The 21,058-nt window shown below is 40.2% G+C and overlaps 1 protein-coding gene across 3 annotated transcripts in view; it reads left to right on the forward strand.

Annotated features, from left to right (window-relative positions):
- Positions 1-1,125: 1,125 nt before the first annotated feature.
- pax3a (paired box 3a) overlaps positions 1,126-21,058 on the forward strand; it is a 36,770-nt gene continuing 16,837 nt past the window's right edge. For 2 of the 3 annotated variants that reach the window (XM_017718528.2, XM_017718527.2), the window contains exons 1-4: positions 1,126-1,555; positions 2,654-2,889; positions 4,100-4,229; positions 4,661-4,804. In XM_017718528.2, the coding sequence (XP_017574017.1) occupies positions 1,471-1,555; positions 2,654-2,889; positions 4,100-4,229; positions 4,661-4,804 (595 nt within the window). In that variant the 5' untranslated portion in view covers positions 1,126-1,470. The remainder of the gene's footprint in view (positions 1,556-2,653; positions 2,890-4,099; positions 4,230-4,660; positions 4,805-21,058) is intronic. The other variant, XM_037547686.1, reaches the window with a different exon arrangement.

Raw genomic sequence — 21,058 nt, forward strand, 5'->3', positions numbered from 1 at the left:
AGCTCTGACACAAAGATACAATGAAACAGTGAAAGAGCTAAAGAGTGAGAGTCGGAAAGAGAAGTAACAGGGAGAGTGAGCTGTAGGGCTATGAATGAAATGAGTAGCTGAAAGAAAAAAGAAAAACAATAACAAAGAAAGAAACTGCGTAAGACTGAGAGAAAAGTGGATAGAGGGAAGTAAAAGTGAGTCAGAGAAAGTCTGGGCCAAGTAAATTAAATATCCAAAGACACTGTGAGGGTGTGTGTGTTTGTGTGTGATATATATATATATATATATATATATATAGAGAGAGAGAGAGAGAGAGAGAGAGAGAGAGAGAGAGAGACACAGAGAGAGATACAGAGATAGAGAGACAGAGAGAGACAGAGAGAGAGAGAGAGAGAGAGAGAGAGAGAGAGACAGAGAGAGAGAGACAGAGAGAGAGAGAGAGAGAGAGAGAGAGAGAGAGAGAGAGAGAGACAGAGCGACAGAGAGAGAGAGAGCTGAGCAGTCTAAACTGACTAATTTGCAAGACACAAAGCCACAGTGAGGCAGTGAGAGAAGGTGTATAGGCCTACTGAATGTCACAGAGTTATAAATAAGGGCTCTTCACAATCGCATCCCTTTTTCTACAGACACTTTTTACGGCTCTCTTGGCGTCATACCCTGCTGAGAGCCTCCAGACCTGCTCCTTTCAGCAGCTCTGCGCTCTCTACACACCACAAAAAGCCCAAAGTACAGCAGCAACTGCAGCAGCCGACAGCCCTCTGAGCCGGAGTCGGCGCGGATGCTGGGCATTTCTTTAGTCAGCCCTCAGGTTAGTGCTGAAGTAGCCCGAATTCCACGTTCAGGACAATACCGCAACTAAAGTGGACAAGACGAGGCTGCGAACTGGAGAGGGTTTCCTTCAGCAACAAATCCTCAGAACTCATGCGCTCCTCGCAGCTCTAGCGAAGGAGAGTCTTAAACAAGAATCAGTGAAACATCGCCTTGAACCCTTGAGGTCACGGCGCAAGAAACTTTCAGCCCGTGGACCAATCAGAGAGCGCCGTCGGGTCGCGCGGACCCTCCCTCCGTCGACCAATCAGAGGTCTCGAAGCGCCTGAGGAAGCTACAATTCAACAACTCAACAACTGATAAAATGTTTAGCGACTGAGCGCCCGGCTCAAACTGAGCGACAGGCGTGACAACACGGGCGAAGAGCGACAGCACCTCTGAGCTTCTCTCAGCTAAAAGCTGTCCGTCCTGCCTGGATAATATCCCGCCGCCTCACTCGGAAGGATTTGCATCTTTACCGGCTGTTTTCGTGTCGAAGTTGACTTTGTGGGGACCCTGACACTTTCTGAGGCGTCTCCTCCCAAACCGGGGAGATCAAACAGCGCCGGCTTGAGCCACGAGTGGAGCACTTATACACTCATCCTCAGTAAAAACACGTTCACCGTCCACTCTTTCCCCTTTTGTGCGTGAGGAGCGTGAGAAGCAGGAGTTATGGCCGCCTTAGCAGGGGGCATTCCGAGGATGATGCGCCCCACGCCACCCCAGAACTACCCGAGAGGGGGCTATTCACTGGAAGGTAGGAGGGGAGAGGAGCAGTAGCGCCGGCTTTGAACGCCGCAGACTCCAACTGTACATCTTTCATGCTGCAGGTCTCTTAGCAGAAATCACAACACGCAGGACACAGAACTCCCTGCAGAAGTTCGCGGGACACTGTGAGAGGGACGTTCTGGCTGATTAACAGTCAGATCAGCGTAGCGTCTCTCACTGTCAGTTTTTATGATTGTATACATTTGGTTCAGACTGTGAGCCTCAGTGACGCGTTTGGGCGAAGTCCTAGAAAGTGCGTCTGTTGTCGGTAAATAAGAGAGATTAAAGAGTAAATATGTGACACGGTGGATACGACCGCGCGCTGCAGCTCACAGCGTTTCAACCTTCCGTTGAAAAGACACAAGCGTCTACGAAGAAAAACTTATTTAAGGCGCACAACCGGACCTTAAAACCGCTGTTGCACCTTTGAGGGCACACTTACATTGTTTGTGCCTTGATGAACGAATCATGCAGATGCATGGTGCCTTTATTTCTAACAGTGTATGCTCAGTTTCCGTTAGGATTTTTTGGGATTGGAGGGAACGAAACGGGTGATAGCAACAGGTTACAGTCTGATCATCCATCTGGTTCCGTTATTTGAGCTGTAAAAACTCAATCCAAGGCAGGCTGCGTACCATTTTGAGTTTACTGAACTTCAAGTAGAATTTAAGATACATATTCTTGTTCCGTTGCCTTGAGATTAGAGGCTCAGAACTTTTTCAAGGCAGCCTGGTAACTTAAAGGTAACGTTTACAGTTAAACAGCAATTTTCTAACAATGTGCACTCATAAGCAGTCATTCAATAAACTTCTATTATTATATTTGTTATTAGTATTATTATTCCTTTTATTATTATTATTATTATTATTCATTTTATTATTATTATTATTATTATTATTATTATTATTATTATTATTATTATTATAACGATTGTAATGACATTACTTATTTACTCCACTGCTTATTAATTTTTCTTTCTCGCTAAGTTCTGATAACTTTGCGTTCCGGTCGTAGAGCTGAATTAGTGATTAATAACATTAATAATATTTGTGGTAATAATCAGTGTTGTTTGTTTTCTTGCTCTCAGTCTCCACGCCGTTAGGACAGGGTCGTGTGAACCAGCTCGGCGGTGTGTTCATCAACGGCCGCCCGCTGCCCAACCACATCCGCCATAAGATTGTGGAGATGGCGCACCACGGCATCAGGCCCTGCGTCATCTCTCGCCAACTGCGTGTGTCTCACGGCTGCGTCTCCAAGATCCTGTGCCGCTACCAGGAGACCGGCTCCATCAGACCCGGCGCCATCGGGGGCAGCAAGCCCAAGGTAGGCTTGCGGGCCGGCGGGAACGCTGTACTGTAGGACCTCACCCGAGCATGGTTCTCACGCTTCGTCTCCTCCAGGTTCAGAACAGGCGCAGCGCTGAACAACGTGTTTAATGCACGCGCAAAACGAAACGCCCCGTGTTGAATTAATGCCTACAGTACTGAACGAACACCTGCGCGGGTCGTTTAAGTCCAGCTGAGCACAAATGAATGCTGTAAAAGCTCGTTTAACACTGGAAAAGTGAAGTCAGCTATGACGATTTTGATGTATAAGCTGCTTCATAAATATCCAGGACGTGCGCAAGTGCACAGGAGGAGAATGAATGAAAGAAGGTAAACAGTTGCTCGAATAAGTTTATTAAGCACGAGTTTACTTTAGATCAGACAGGCAAAATGATTTCCCTCAGCTTGAAGTCTGTCTCCGCTGGAAAAATGGTTCACGCTTTTATTGCAGGATGAAGTTACACTAAAATGTTATAACTGCCCAGTTTATTTAAATGTTAAGCTTATTTAAGTTTATTATCTATCTATCTATCTATCTATCTATCTATCTATCTATCTATCTATCTATCTATCTATCTATCTATCTATCTATCTATCTATCTATCTAATTGTGGCCCTAAAGATTAGGTTATTTCATAAAAACAAAACACAAAAAATGTATTTACTTCTGGGAGATTTATTTATTTATTTATTTATTTTTAAATTAAGGTTTTTTTTGTTTTTCTTAAATATTAATACATATTTGTATTAAAAGACATGAGACTGGTTTTATGTTTGTTTATTGTTTTATTTAATTGTTGTCTTAGATATTAAGGTTTATATGATGGTTTAAATATAATAATAAATGAATAATTATGTGTGTTTGATTAAAGAAAATTTAAAGTGTTACTTTATTAGTTGTGAAGGGAGTTTGTTTGATTGTTTGTTTGTTGATTTATTTATTTAATTATTCTCTTAAATGTTAAATAAACTGTTAAAGGAAAGTTTTTTACGCTGCTCATTTGTTATTTTTCAGGGTCTCTTTTTTATTTATCTGTATATCTATGGAATCATTGTCTGAAATATTACTTGTGTTGTTTAAAAATGTATTTGTTCATTTTGGGGACAGAATTGTCCACTTTTGTCCGCTCAGTCTCTGTTTGCCTGTTATTGAGCCGCGTTTCACCTTCTGACAGTGACATTTAGTTTCTGATGATCTCCATTTACAGCAGAACTCCAACCCCGACGTGGATAAGAAGATCGAGGAGTATAAGCGCGAGAACCCGGGCATGTTCAGCTGGGAGATCCGGGACAAGCTGCTGAAGGACGGAGTGTGTGACCGAAACACAGTGCCCTCAGGTAACAGACCACCCCTACCCCCACCACACACACACACACACACACACACACACACACACACACACACACACACACACACACACACACACACACACTGTTTCATGCTTTACCTCCTTCTAACAGGTAAATACAGGCTGTGTAATAACGGGGCTCGTTTAGAGTAATTAGAATAAACTTTAAAACTTTTAAACAGAGCACGAGCCTCGAATACATAACAGGTCTCAGCTGTTTCAGCAGAGAAAGTGTTAGCAAGACTCCATTAGCATCACCTACATACTGTCATACCTAATAAAAATACTGAAAAATACGAGTCAGAACTTTTATGAATATTATATTATATACACGTTAAGCAGTTTATACAGTCTTATGCAGTACAGTTGGGGAACAGAATGATAGTATCTGTACTGAGTTGATCGTTATTATTGTAACAGTCAGCTCCATCAGCCGCATAATGCGCTGTAAGTTCGGCGCAAACGGAGAGGATGAAGAGGACGATGATGAGATCGAAAAGAGGGAGATGGAAGAAAACGAGAGAAGAGCCAAGCACAGTATCGATGGCATTCTGGGGGACAGATGTGAGTAATAACAAATTTCTCTCTTTTGCTTCTCGCCCTTATTAATGGCTGCGTGGTGGCGAATGCAGCGGTGTGCAGTAACATATTCAACAAGTGAGCACTACATTTAACCAACTATTATTATTAGTATTATTAGTAGTATTATTATTAGTATTAGTATTATAGTAGTAGTAGTAATCGAGCAGCAGTACTGTATTAGTACTATTAGCAGCCTACTAAGAGGTATTAGTATTATAGCTGTTACTGTAGTCCTAGAAATGCGGCAGTGATTGTATGATTGTATTTTTCGTGACACTGTACACAGTATTATTAGATACATTATACACGCGTTGACTTTATTTATATATATATACTGTTGAAGTGGTGAGCGGATGTCTCGAGGAGTGCTGTTACTTTTTCTTATAGTTGACTTCAGGGTGTAAAAGGCTGAATCGCGCGCTGCAGTCAGTTTACACGTATTTCACGTGACATTCGGAACTACTGGCCTAAAGGAACCGTTACTATGTAAAAGTAATTATATCTGGAACTGCTGGGCGCCGGTGAGCAGACTGCAGGTTACCGTCACGCGCACGTGTGTGTGTATGTGTGTGTGTGTGTGTGTGTGTGTGTGTGTGTGTGTGTGTGTGAATGAGTTCAACCAAACACTAACCAAACATTTGTCCAGCAACGGCTCGCGCTGAAAGCGGCGCACAATCGCGCGACTCGCGGATGAACTTGGAAGACAAAAGCGCGCGAGTCCATGACGCACAAAAGAGCCTCGCGCTGCAGCGGCTCCGCTCGAGAGAAAAGGGGCAGAAAACGGGGCAACAAAAGGCGCGCAGAGGAACATTATGGACGGCCAATGAGAGATGAATTATTCAAGAAAAAAGAGCAGCTTTAGAGGCATTTTCATCTGCAGAATATCTCCATGGAGACTTTACTAAAAGCTAAAAATGCCATTCACAACCCAGAGGGACAATAAGTCAGCCAGGGCGTTCAGGACGAGCCGGAATGAGCCAGAACTCTCACTCACACTTGTTGATAAGCGGACCTGTTGAGTTGAAGATTGAAGATAAGTTCACGTTCATTTTAGATTTAGCATCTAAAACTGTTCTGCATTCTCAGTGAGGCGGGTTATTATTTATGAAAGGATGAATAAAACAGATGCAGCGCTTTTCAGTCTTCCTTTGAGATAAACTAAAGAGTGGATTGAGGAGCATCAGGTAATGAGGACCCTTTAAGAAGCTTGTGATTACTGATTTAAGATAATGATGAATCTAAAAGAGCGAAGGGAAATTCTGTAAATAGACTCATTCAATAAAAACATATTTTTTGAATGGAAAGTTTAATAAAAGAATATAATTCAAGGTCGATGACATGCTTGTGTTATAATAAGTAATGCATCGTCCCACACAGTGCTGAATACTATTCAATGTCCCATAACAACCAAGCTTCCTAGGACAGACACAGGTGGACCAAACTTACGAGGTCAGCATAATAAGCCTTATACTGAAATATACTGAAATACTTTATTTATTGGGCCTTGAATTCCATGAAAACGTCCCAAGTATTTAGCTTTATAATGGAGATAACAAATGCTATTTACTCATGGAAACATTATCTCATTCATAAAGCATAGTAAAAGACTGCTTTCCCCAACATCAGGGGAAATGGGACAGTGTGTTAAGTATTATGGGATAGTGTGGTAGATATTATAGGACATTGTGTTATGTAATATGAGACTGTTAGGTATGATCAGGCAGTGTGTTGGGTGTTATGAGGCCAGTGTATTACATATTATGGGACAGTGTATTAGGTGTTATGAAGACAATGTGTTGGATATTATGTGACAGTGTGTTAGGTGTTATGAGCACAGTGTGTTGGGTATTATGAGACAGTGTGTTAGGTGTTATGAGGACAGTGTGTTGGGTATTATGGGACAGTGTGTTAGGTGTTATGAGGACAGTGTGTTGGGTGTTATGAGACTGTGTTATGTATCATGAAACAGTGTGTTAGATGTTATGAGACAGTGTGTTGGGTTTTATGAGGACAGTGTGTTGGGTATTATGAAACAGTATGTCAGGTGTTATGAGGCAGTGTGTTAGATGTTATGAGACAGTGTGTTGGGTGTTATAAGGCAGTGTGTTAGGTGTTATGAGGCAATGTGTTAGGTGTTATGAGGACAGTGTGTTGGGTATTGTGAGGACAGTGTGTTAGGTGTTATGAGGCAGTGTGTTGGGTATTATGAGACAGTGTGTTAGATGTTATGAGACAGTGTGTTAGGTATTATGAGAACAGTGTTTCGGGTATTATGAGACAGTGTGTTAGGTTTTATGAGGCAGTGTGTTGGGTGTTATGAGACAGTGTGTTAGGTGTTATGAGGACAGTGTTTTGGGCATTATGAGACAGTGTGTTTAGGTGTTATGAGACAATTCTATGAGACAATTTTTTTTTTTTCAATTTTCAATTACTGCTGACATTTTTGTCATTTAAAATATCTTTGGAAATTCAGTTACTCTATTAACGCCCTTAAAAATAAAGCTCTCCAAGAGGTTCTTAGGATCCATGCCACTGAAGAATAAATAGCACACATTCACTTACTGTGGACAGCAATTTAGACACATTTCTCTGAATATGACAAGAGAACAGAAAACCTGTTAACTGCCAATGACCTTATAATAGAAGTAAAAAAGAATAGGAGTATAAAAGAAATATTAAGATAGAAACATAGAACGATTCTTCTGTGGCATCCGTCCAAAGACACTTTCTCTGCGTTTATTCTTAAGAGTGTGCAGTGTTTCCTTTCGCCCATTTAGAAAGAATACACTAGTGAATATTGTCTCAAACTGGAATAAACAAGCGTTTGCAGAGTACTCCTTGCAGCTTGAATGCACCCTGTGTTTAAACATTGAAACTGATCCAGGGCCTGAGTTGCTCTAACCTCCAGCTCCTCAAACTCTCAAGTTTGCTCTGGCCATCGGGGCTGGAGTGGCCGCACTGAAACAGCCCACATTACCCTGAGCCATGACGAAGAAAACCCCTGTAGTAGATTAAACCGAGCCCTTTATTCGCCTCCACTTTCATCTCAGCACCCCCCCCCCCCCAAACCCGCCCCCTTCCTCCCTGCCTGGGGCGCTCTCTCTTCTCTCTCTTTTCACAATTAGTTTAACAACCCACCTTCGATATGTTCCCCTTTTCGGATACAGAGCTGATAGGAGTTTGTGTGAGAGCTGATGGCCGTGGGGTGTGTGTTCCCAAACTGAGAACACACACTGTCGCTGTTCAGATCCTCTGAAGAATAGAGCAGTGGAACCAGGCCTAAAGTTGTTCGCTCTTAGATTCAAAGTGGGGGATGATTTTGTTTATTGATTGATGTTGTTTATTGATGGTTGTTGTGATGTAGGCTAATTAATTAGTAAGTAACTCCTGCAGTGTTTTAATGGTCTTCAGGATGGTGTTTATTGGGCTAGAGGAGATGACTTCTTATAGTGGTCACAGACTCAAGTGTTTACGGCTTCAAGTCATTAAAATATATCAAAATAACAAATAGTGAGTACACAATAAAATAGTAACAGGAATGCATAGTAACCAGATAGGTAGTTCAATTTACTTGCTTCTGTACAATTTAGTTACAATTAACTTTTTAACTTTCAAATAATGCCTTTACTTATACTTTATTAATACTTTTTATGCTGTTGCATTTCATTCATTCACTGTTCCTCAATTTATGGGTTTCATTTTCAATCTGTTGTGTTGGTTCAGCACCTGCACTGCTTTGCTGTTGCTGCCCTTCTCACTTTAAAGCTTTATCTTTTTATTTTAGATCAGTAGCATCACACAAAGAAAAAAGTCTAACAAACTTCAGTTCCTTTGCTGATAGATGCTGTTTGTACTAAAATGGGTATTTCAACATTTCTGTGTAGTTAAATTGTTTAAATGTAAACAAAGTCATTCAAAGCAGCTTTGTAGCTTTCCAACAAAATTTTGGACTTTTTAATTTTTTTTAGTTTGTAAACCCATTCAGAGTGGAAGGATATATGCAGGGTGTTATAAGGCGGAATATTCCCCAAAGAAAACTTACTTTTATATATGTTCCACTATTTTAACATTATATATAAAACTCAGAAGACTAGTGTAGGTTCACTGGTGGTTTTGGATAGTAAATAAAATGCCTATATTTGTGTTGTAGACATTCCAACCCCTGGTTCCTATCATTACCACTGTAAATAAAATTTGAGTTGGCAAGTTTCTTTACAAGGAACCACTTCACATCAAATTACTCTGAATGACTTTGTTTACATCTCAGTGACAGAATTAGGCAGAACTTTGTAAGACATTGGTGGAATTCACCTTTAAGTTCTACTACAGTTCTATTGTGAACTCAGATTCAGGATTTTTTTGTTTCTATTCAGGTTGTTTTTTGGTAGATATTTTGACTTCTTCTAGAACCATAGATTCACTGAATTAACAACAGCTTTATTTCAGTTTTCAGGCTTCTCTCAATAGTAATTGCAGTAGAAGTAAAAGGTGCAACAGTTGTACAAATATGAATACAAAATGAAAGTGCTATTGTATGTATTTATCTGACTGACTGACAAACTAACAATTGACTCAGGCTTTTGTCTGCATGCAAATGTGAGCACATCATAAAAACTCGAGCGCTCTTCCAATGTGTCCTGATCTCTATTGACAAACTGTAAAGTCCCCTCCCCTCTTTTGTCTTTTTGGTTTATTTACTGTGACATGGCTGTGGCAGTATTTCATTCTGCTGTCTCTGACCGTCAGCCTTCTGGTCGCTTCTTCTTCTTCCCTTTTACAGCGCTCAATTAAAATCTGAAAAGGGTGTTTTCTGTATCAAGAGGGAGTGTTTCTGACCAAATATTGATTAAGTAGGTGTTTGCTGAGTCTATAGTTGTCGGTAAGAAGGTCCTGTTGGCCCCGGGGCCCCCGCTCCTCAAAACCTATTGTTGGGCCTCTTTAAGTGCTGAGATCAAAGCGAGCGCCCACAGATTTATTTGTCTGGGAAAAGCCGGGGCAGCAGGCTAACAGACTGAAGTTAGCAGAGCATTGCCAGTCAGTTCTGTAGCAGTGAAGGTTTCATTTGGAAGGTGCTACTGTTTGTTGGAATTTAATGGCTTGAATAGTTAGTGAAAAGATGTGTGCACATTAGGGACCTTTGAGTTTGGAAAAGCACTTATGCTAGCAGCATTACTGTTGCATTTTGTTCTCTATTGTGGGCCCACATTAAGTTACAAAATGATTTCATTGAAATTGTTAAATTATTTAACAAATAATAAGTTATTGCTACTAGCACTGTTTGCCCCACTGTACTATAGTATACTATGCAATGCTGTGCAAAATCTTAAAACTGAGAACAGAATAATACATTTCAAGAGGATAAAATTCTGAATTTATCGCTTGATTTTATTGTTTTTTTATATCTCTTGCATTTTTTTAATAAAATTTTTGTAATTCACTGTGATTTTCCTGCTACCTGAGGCACAAGAAAAGTTTAAAAACTATTGAAAGAAAATTTGCGGAGGCTCTCTGCTTCCCTAACCGGCAGGGTTGTGATGTGTAAATCAATAAAAATTTTTTGCACAAAAGAGGAGCTCGCATGAGTGCATCCGCTCTTTCCTCTTATACTATTAACTTTGGGAAAAGGGACAATCCTCGAGCCTCATTTAGCTAATTAAAAGTAACTAAAGTCATCAAAGAGCACTGGCCCCCGCTCCCTCAGACTTTCATTTATGGCGGGCAAGAAAAGAAAACTCAGAAATACAAACAGTCAAAGGGATCAAGTTTTTTTTTCTTTTTTCCCCCTCTGTCTTTTTTTTTTTTTATTTTATTTGAAAGGGAGTCCCGCGGAGGCCAATTGAATAAGCTTAGTGCTTTCAGACGTGCCATGGTGAACGCAGTCAACATGTAATAATTAGTTTCATTGAGGAGCATTCCAACAATCTGCTGCCATTCTCCCAGGGCCATTGTCCCTCGTGCAGGCCAATAGCCAGGAAGACAGAGAGAATCAACTGCTAACAAAACATGAAAGATTTAGCTGCCTTTGTCCAGGAAAGCGAGGAGGACTTTGTTTGTGTAAATAAAGCGGGGGGTGCTGGCTCGCCACTATTCTGGCAAGGAACTCGCTCAATAGTGAGAGAGAGAGAGAGAGAGAGAGAGAGAGAGACAGAGACAGAGAGACAGAGAAAAACAGAGGGAGATGAATAAAAAAGACAGCAAAAAGACAGAGAAATACAGAGAGATTCTGTTGCAGGTCTGAAAACAGAACACCACTGACAAATATATACAAATTGAGAAAGCCAAAAATATACGTTTTATGGTCATGATGACAACAGCTCATTTTAAGAGTTCCCTTTTTGTGGAGTATTTCTCAGTTCTTTGTGGCACTGTTCTATTCTAGTCTATTTGTAAATGCTTTGTGCATTTTTGGAGCACTTTTGTGTGGTGTGCACAAAAAAGGGAGAGAGAGAGAGAGAGAGAGAGAGAGAGAGAGAGAGGGAGGGAGAGAGTAAGAGAGCGCGGACTGTCTCCGTTATCAATAAACAAGGGGCCTACTCTTCCTTCTGGAATGCTTTTCCCAGTCATGACTTCGAAGCCCTGCAGGCAGGGGGATACAGCAGTAAGCTGGCCTCTCTTCACCCCACTGTCCTCTCTCTCCTCTCCATCCCTTCGTTCTGCATGTGAAATCGTCTGTACGTCAGAGCAGAGTGAAGTTGACATGTAGAGTCTTCTCCATGTATCGTGAAGGAGGGTTGTACAATTGTAAATATAATTGGATGTGATTGAACACGGCAGGATTGCCCAGGAGTTTTTGCGTAACCCTGTGTCGTGCTGTTATAGCCTTTGCAGAAGAAGGTTCAGAGTTTTATTCTCTGTTTATTCAGATGCCTTAAAGTTTGGCAGCGTGAACCGCAAGGACCTGTACATGGGCTCACACTTCAATTCCATCTGAACTACAGCCGGAAGTTTGAATTGGTTTCCCTGGTTTTCCAAGTGAAAACAAGCTTCTTTTTTTTTAGCACACACTTTGTGTTTACTTGGTGAATTTAACACATTTTCTGAACATAAAATACAAAAATTTGCAATAACTTTTGCACAGGCCAAATTTCACTTTTAATATTGTTGTCCATGAAAATACAAGTTTCTCCTTTTTTTTTAGTTTTCTGCATAATTTGAACTCAGCAGATGCCCATTAAATTGTGGACAACTTTTATGATCAATGGGCTAATAGAAATGCTCCAGAATTGCTTGAAATACAATCTTTTTAAATTAACTTACATTAAAAGTTAGTAATTTTTGCTTCCTCTTATAAAGTTGCCATTTTTAAGGCTTCCTTTGAATGATATATTTTTCCCAAATATGTTAAATTCAGCAAATAAACCACAGTCATGCATTAAACTGTGTAAAGGACATCTTCACTTATTTTCTCTTAGAAAATCCACAAAATATGTCATTTGTCGAGTGCTGCCTAAGCATCTGTATACGTCTATACATACTTATATGTCAGCTTCTTAGTAGGTAGCATATCAACTATATAAGTAACTGAATTATAAGTCATGACATAAATAACTGACTAAAAAGCCTCCAGTTTTAGTGGTTAATTTTTATTAGAGGAAAAAATGCAGTATTTTGCAGCAGTATGTACATATTAATGATGTTTTTCATGTAGCATAATTCTGTTATGTAGGGCGGTTCTACTTTTTTCTTAAACACCCCTGTTTCTCTTTGCCTTTTCTAAGAAAATGCTACTTTTGTGCTACAAGTTTTAAGGCTTCAAGCAAAACACACACACACACACACACACACTAGCTAGCTTATCTGCAAATGAATGCTCAACTCTATGCTTCATTGCTTCTTCTTTCTCTTGTGGCACCAGCATTGTGATCCTCCGATATTAATTCAAAGGACAATTAATGAATGCAGGGCATCTTTGAAGTGGGGGTTTGGGGTTGTGCCCAGGTCCAGCCCCCGAGAGCTGATGGACTCCACTCTTTCACTCCACTCCGCTCAAAGACAGTTTGAAGTGGCTGAAAGAGAAAGTGAGCAATGGAAGGTCAAGGAGAATAGGCGCTCCTCTCCCAATAGAGCTCTCTCTCTGTCTCTCTCCCTCTCTCTCTCTCTGCCTCTCTCTCTCTCTCTGGAAGTATTAGTGCAAGCAGCAGATGAAAAGGAGGAGAGAGGAGAGGTCGAAGGGGCGGGGGCCAACCTATAAACACACACAATACTGTGGTTAATTGAGAAAAGCTAGACAACGTTGTCAATCACTTAACTTGGGGAACTTCACTTCTCACTCCTTCAAGTGATTCTGGAACTTGAGCTTAGAAAGAAAGAGTGGGTGAGAGACAGACAGACACAGAGGGGGTGGGTGCATCTTTGTGAAATGTGGTAAAAGTTGAGATAAACAACCAAATCCGCTATTTTGAAATAGGGCTAAGATGTTTTGAGGAGTAGCTGAAAAAAAGGAATGTGAGAAACTACTAGAATTTCTCAGGCAAGATTTTCCATTGCACTGTTGGCTTTGGATTTTTTTTTTTCTAGAAAACTTCCTGTATTTCAACTGTTGCACAAGACTGTATCCAGTGTTCAACTTTGTTATTGTTGTTTATTTTTTTGTTTGTTCATTTTACCAACAAACAAAAATATATGAAATAAAAATTCTTGCTATGTAAAAGCTTTACAAAACAGCAACAGTGTGTCTTAGAAAGTTACTCTGAAACATTAATGCACACTTACAGACATTTATATGTTGGTGAAGGCTTTTGAACATTTGATTAAAATGTGTGAATATAAAAGCAATGCGATCTGACATCTGGACTAAATTTTATTAGGCTTCTTAATCAGTGGTGAAGTCATCTCACAAACTGGCTAAACTGAGTTTACATAAACCTGCCATTGTAAGCTTTATTTGGCCAAGAACAAAGTAAGAATTGAGAGCACTGCTCGATTCAACATTGTCTTTTCTCATTCAAAGGGCTTGGTTCAAATGTTTACAGTTGTTTGAAAAAGTTTGTGTGCCCCTGGTGAAATGGCATGCTTTTTGTAATTGAGCGTGATTGAACATGGCAGGATTGCCCAGGCGTTTTTTGACTAACCCTATGTTATGCTGTTATAGCCTTTGTAGAGGAAGAGTTTTATTCTCTGATTACTCAGATGCCTTCCTGTTTGGCACTGTGAACTGCAAGGACCCATACATGGGTTCACACTTCAGTTCTGTTGGAACTACAGTCAGATGCAAAAGCTTGAACACCCCTGGTCAAATTACATTTCAGGGTTTTTCCAATTGAAAACAAGTTACCACATCCTCTACAGGGAACGTCAACGTGGCATTTTTTAGTACACACTTTCTATTTATTTGCTGAGTTTAATATATAGGAAAACATAGCATAGAAAATGTGCCGTAACTGTTGCACTGGGCAAATTTGTTACATGTCATCAAGAAAATGTCTTAATTTTTTTGCAATTTCTAGTTTTTTTGAATAATTTGAATACAGCAGTTGCCCATTAGATCAGGTAAAAATTTCATGATAAGTGGACCAATAGAAAAGCTCCAAAATTGTGAGACAATTTGTATTTGTATTTAATCAAAGTTACATTTACATCAAGTTACATTTTTTAAAGGCAATGTTCAGAATACAGTTACTTTTTTGCATTGCATTTTTAGAGTAATTGCCCACAAAAAAAAAATAATAAAAAACCATACAATATTCAAAAGAAACACCTAAATGCTTGTTCATGAATTATTTTAAAATCAGTGCAGAGCATATGGCAAACATGCTAGTTAGATGAATTGTAAAAAGACCTCAAATGACAGGTTCTGATGTTCATGCTAAAGCCTCAGTAAATTGATAAATCAATGTGATGAGTCAGTTATTAATCTTTTTAATTTTTTTTCTTAAACATTTAACACAACAGAAGAATTACATGAAGAAATAGTTCTCCATTCTCCCTTACCAAGATGCATTATGAGTGTATTCTAAATATATGTTACATTTCTTTTTATGTATTGTAATGTAATACATTAGTGAATACACACACACACATACAGATAGATAGATAGATAGATAGATAGATAGATAGATAGATAGATAGATAGATAGATAGATAGATAGATAGATATGGGAATTCTGTTGTAATAGCAGATGAAGTTGCCTATATAGAGAAAAAAGCTGAAGAACCACAAGGAATGTATTTTTCTTTGGGTTAACTTGGCTCATGTGTAAGAGTTAGTGTGTAGGTGAAAGGGGACTCAAATACATTAAGTTTGGTTTACTCAAATGATTTGCTCAACTAATTTATTTGTGTATGTTGAGCTAATGGGTTACTCAAATAATTGAGAGCAAATAGAAAGTGTTTGTGAAGAGGTGTAGTTTAGTTAATACACAAAACTTTCCATGCCTCAAAAGTTTTAAAACTTTTTGGTTAGTTATACTTGGTTAGCAACATTCACTATGCAAACTCTAATCAAAGGAATGCTTTCTGATTTTCTAAGTTAACACATCCTCTACAGTAAACATAACTTAAATATGCTATTTTTATTTGCTAAGCTTAACATATTGAAAAAATTAAGCATAACTGTTTAAATTTGCTAACTTTTGTACAGGTCATTTTGTGATTTTTTTCCCCCAATATGTTAAATCTAGCACATAAGTGTGTTCTTTGTACACTGTATTCTTTGTGGTCCTGGAGAGTACCAGCAGAGTGTTGTCCTAATCACAATCTGTCACACCTGTTCCAGTTTATCAACTTCTTTGGAAGTCCTTGATTGGCTCGATCAGATACATTAGTGTTGGATAATGAAGAGGCAGCATTGACCACTGCTGTAGAGGACATGTTAACTTATTTCAACTTAGAAATCCAGCAAAACATGTCATTCAACCAGGGGCACCCACATTGTTTTCATATGACTGTAGGGCTGACAGGCAGTGTGAATGCTATGTAAGATGCTGCTTGATCAATCTATAGTGAGGGAAAGAAATTTGTTCAACACATGCTTCTGCAACCTGTTTTGTAAAATAAGAGCTGTAAAACTATTGACGCTGAAAAAGTAATGCATTGAATTTAGTATATTCAACCATGTAGATCATTTTCACATAGACTTCAAATGGACAAAGTAGACTACTTTAATACAGTTTTGTTTTTTAGTCGATTTAATTTGGGCAGTCATTGTATTTTTGTAGTATGTTTTAATAATGTGGAAATGCTGTGCACTTCTGAATTGAGAAAATTCAGTTCATTACTTCTTTCAACGCATGTTAGTATGGACATTGTGGATTATTGGCTTACTTTGGTTGTTCGTCAGCACAGTAGCTTGTTGCATTACCATTTTCTCTCTCTCTCTCTCTTTCTCCCTCACTCTCAATGGCAGCTGGAGAGGTTGTCTCTTTAGCAAGCTGACTGCCTCCCTGGTCCACCCTCTTAACTAAATGCCAGCCCCAGATGGACTCATAATCAGTCTCTTAACCATTCTTCTCGCTGCATCTGCTGGCCTTCTATATACTCCTTAATACACTCCAGCAGTGGCACACGGGGCCGAGGGCCCAAAGGGCCAGCACTCTTCTACTGTGCAAATAAATGCTTCATTTGTCTCTTCTGCCTTTTGTTTCGTTAGCTTGAACACATGTCACTAGCTCAATTACCCCACCATTTAACTGCCCCTCAGGAGGAGATGGCTCTCCCCCTACCAAGAGCTATAAATGGCCCAGATGGCTACTTTCTCCCTCTCTCTCTCTCTCTCTCTCTCTCTCTCTCTCTCTCTCTCTGTCTCTCTCTTTCCTTTTCCCTATGTCTCTGCCCCCTTGCTCTTTTTCAGCACCCTTTCTGTTTTATTTTTAGTTTTACTTTCCCCAACTTCTCCCACTGTTTTTCTCTTTTCCCTGAATCCTTCTTTTCAGCATTCTTTCAGTTCTTTTTTCTCCCAGTTTGGCCTAATCTGCTGTGTCACTCAAACATCCTCTCATTGGCTCAGTTGCTACTAGTGTGGTTTAGCCTATTTCCTTAACATATTTATAGAGAAGTGTGACACCGGGTCTATATGCACATGTACATAAACACATATTATGGGTAGGCGTCTGTGTATGTCTGTGAAATAAACTAGTAAAGAAACACTGATTAAATGCTGAAAACCCAGCATTCCAGTCTCGTGTCCAAGCCTAACACGGCAAAGTTAACAAAGTCTCCTCCTGTTAGGGTCTATACTGACTTTCTGGGCCTGGTTTAAGGTGCTTGGGCCCCTTGCATTGCCTGCTTGCATTGGCTGTTTGGATCAGAGTGGAATTCTCTCTGCCCCTGTTCTACATTCTTCTGTCTGCAGGTGGAACTCATTCAACAGGGTAGCCTCTCACTCTTACTCTTTCTCTCTCTCTCTCTCTCTCTCTCTCTCTCTCTCTCTCTTGCTCTCTGAAGGAAGGCTGATAAATAGTAAGGCTGGTTTCAGGTCTGTGAGGCTTTTAACAGTGTTTGTCCTTTGTGTGCTGTGTGTGTGTCTCTATGCACACTCCAGGAGTGACTGCTCTGAATACAAATGCCTTCTTAGAATAGGAGGCATGCACCTTGTGTCAGATTAATGAATAGCCTTGCACCACAGCAGCGGGGGAAGCGTATTGTTATTATTGCCCTCACAAACAGCATCTGCGGTCGCAAGCCCAATACAACTGTACAGTCAGACTCTCCTACTTTCTCCTCCAAACAGAAATGAGTTTTAGTCTTCTGCAGCAGGACAGCTGCTTTGTTTAAAAGCCTCATTTCCTCCTATGTCCAAAGTGTCCAAAGGGAAATGCCACTTGGTCCTTAACTGAGCTGTCAGTACTGCCTTGCTTTCAGTGCATGCAAAAGACAAAGAGTTTAAAGAAGAGAAGGAACAGAAAGGGATAGAAGGAGAGAGGAAGAGTAGGGAATGAGAAAGAGATGTCCCCCATGATCTGTCTGGATCTGGAGCAGGCAGTGATGGAGGAGGTGTAAAGGATGAATTCCTGGTTTTGTAAGTTGGCAGCAACTCTGCAGGAAATCAGCAATTCACAGACTCCTACCAAAGACCATGAGAATACTCACTCTGCGGGGTCAACTCCATCTGACGGTTCTTCATTCCATCCATCCATCCATCCATCCATCCATCCATCCATCCATCCATCCATCCATCCATCCATTCATCCATCCATCCATCCATCCATCCATCCATCTATGCATCTATCCCATACAATATCCCATCATCATACTTGCATATATATTTGCAGACCATGCTATCTGCCTCAAGCTATATAAGAGAAGATTAAGATGTCCTGGTTTTAGACAGCTTGATTTTAGATTGGGCTTTGGGAGACATACTTGTGGTGCCAAATGTTCCTTAGTTACATATTTTCCTTTAAAATAAATGAAACTGTGTTGCTGAAATCATATTGGAGTCTAGTTGTGGTGTGATGAATGCAGAGACCAGTGGAACAACATGGTTTTCAAATGAGTGTTTGGCTTCTTCATGATTATCCGCAATCCTATCCACCCAGCTTTGATCCATTTTGACTTAAATGTGTGGGGAGCAATGTGGGTTCTAATTTGGCTGCTGTTGGATCTGAGGCATAGCAAAATATAACAGGGACTGGCTATAAAGAAACATAGACTAAGGGGAGATTACTGTTTTACTGTCTTGCTTCACGTCTTAAAGGTAAATTAACATTAACATACAGTAAACAACAGAAACAGGAGCTAACTGTTGGCAAACAGAAAGGAGTAGTGTGTGGTGTTCTGTCTATGAGGTAAATTGACATAATGGATGAGGCCTGGCTCTACAGCTAACTGTAAGCTGAGTCTCCATACAGACTAAAGCAGTCTCCATTCCTCAAATGCCTTTAGACTAATTCAGGCATTTCTCCCTTCCTTAGCTCAGTCTTGGTTCATTACTTGGCCTGTCTGTTTACAATCGCGCCAGAGTGATACTGATGGATGCACATTCAGTCGTAAAAGAAGGGCTTTGGAACAGCTTTATTTCAAGGCTAACCGTTTTATATGTGGACTTCCATACACACATTTATAAAAGGGACAACATTAAGGCACATAATGACCTATATAGAACTGTTTGGATTGTTTTAGGTGACTTGTTTTATGAGAGTTTGAAGCCATTTGTGAAAAGAAGATATAGTATCAAGTTCAGTTGAACACTTTAAAATTTTTAATATGGCAATTATAGACCTCATTTTTTAGATGAGTTCAGGTTTAGAACCATCTTCTCTTTCCCTTTTCTCTTTCTGTCTCTCATTCCAAACTTCTCCTGAAACTTCTACCTTCACCCCCCCACTACCACCCCACCCTACGTAAACCCCCTGGCGGCAGTGAAGGAAGGATCGGGGGCGGCCCCCCGCTGTTCCCCCGTGGAGCCCCCATTGGCCCCATGTCCTGCCCCCATTGTGCCCCCCTCCCCCACCCCCTCCCGCCGGGCAGGTGACAGGGGCCTGAATGCCGGCCTGCCCGGCTCTGATGGATCCTACAGATGGAGCGTGGAAATCAGACTCCAAAGCCTTCAGCCACAGGCCTCTCCACATAGGCCAACAAAAGGCTTCCAAAATAACTCCCAAAGCAGGACAGAGAGGGAGAGAAAGAGAGAGAGAGGGAAAGACAGAACTGAGGATGACAAAAGTAACAGTGTCATTTGCCATTAACTCAGAGCCCATGATGGAGTGTTTTCACCATAGTTGCAGATAATAAAAACTCCAAGAAGAAAAAGAAAGGAGAGAAAGGGAGGAGAGAAACACAAGTACTGTGCTTCAAACTTTGTAGTTAACATGCACTCTCTCTCTCTCTCTCTCTCTCTCTCTCTCTCTCTCTCTCTCTCTCTCTCTCTCAGGCTTTCAGTGTTCCTCTCTTTGCCCTTCTCTACCCTATACTCCTTAACTCATAAACTGCAGGCTCAGTATTTGGTTATTTAACATAATTGTCCTTCTTTGAATCATTCAGCAGCTAACATGAAATTGATATGTAAAAGAGTGAGGAATTGCAGTGTGGGACAACAAACAAGGCCCTCTCAGAAGAATACCCTAACCTCATCTCAATCTGTAGCATAGGGACGGTTATCATGGACTAAGTAAAAGAAGAGAAAACCTGTTGAATCAAAATGAATGTATAATAGAAACCAAATAAGCAACTATACTAAGTTATTTGGAATCTGTTTTTTTAAGAAGCACAGGAAAACACATAAAAAACATTGTTGTAGTAACTGACCATATGTTACAGATGCCAAGCTAGAGTATTCCTTTTTTAAACCTGTCTGGTTTTGAGTGTTTGTTTTTACAAGTGTAATATAACATTTCTGTTATTTTGTGCTAAAACTGGGAGAGATACAAAATGGTGAGTGAATCTTCCTGGTACTTTCCTCCAATTCTGAGGAGACACTCTTAGCGGGCAACGTTTATTACATGCTACGACCTCTCAAAATAGCCATGCTATTTAGACATAAGTGGCGTGAAAGGAAAAGGCTTCTGCAACTGTAGGCTCTTTGCTACTGTAGCTACTGTATGCCTTAGGCAGAAGGCTGTCAAACCTGTTGGCCCTCATGTGAAGAGATAAAGCACTTCTCTGTCATCACTCCCTTTCCCCTCTCTTTCTTTCTTTCTTTCTTTCTTTCTTTCTTTCTTTCTTTATTTCTTTCTTTCTTTCTTTCTTTCTTTCTTTCTTTCTTTCTTTCTTTCTATCTTTTTTCTTTCATTCTCTCCCCTCTCACCCCTCCAAAACACAAATCCCTGTGAGATGCCTAGTGAAACCCATGCTGGCAGAAAGCAGGAGCATTTCCTGTGCAGCTCCAGGAGCACAGCAGCTCCCCTGCCAGCGTGACTCCTTTCTTTTAATTAAAGCTTAAAATCTTGATCTTTTTCTCTCTCTATTTTCATCTCTCTCATAATTGCTATTTCTTTCCCTCTGTTTTTCTGTTTTTTTTTTTCTCTCTCTCTCCCCTCACCTTCCGAAATGTAGGAATGCAAACAGCGCTGACAATGTCCTATTCGCTATATAGTGTGTGATTTTGGGAATGTGGTGTGGTAGAAAACACAGTAGAGGATATCTAGTGCACTCTCAGAATCCCACAATGCACTGCAATCGGTAGTGTACAAAGGATATGTTCTAACAGACATGAAATACCCATAATGCAATGAGCTGTATACAATGGAATGTGAGTACTGTCAAACCTGTGCAATATATTAAAAGTGTGATTCAACAGTGTAAAATAGTTCACAGTTGGCCTGCATTAGTTTGACCTTGATAACTCATTTGCACATTGAA

The sequence above is a fragment of the Pygocentrus nattereri genome, chromosome 19 (assembly GCF_015220715.1).
Source record: "Pygocentrus nattereri isolate fPygNat1 chromosome 19, fPygNat1.pri, whole genome shotgun sequence".
NCBI classification, from domain to species: domain Eukaryota; kingdom Metazoa; phylum Chordata; class Actinopteri; order Characiformes; family Serrasalmidae; genus Pygocentrus; species Pygocentrus nattereri.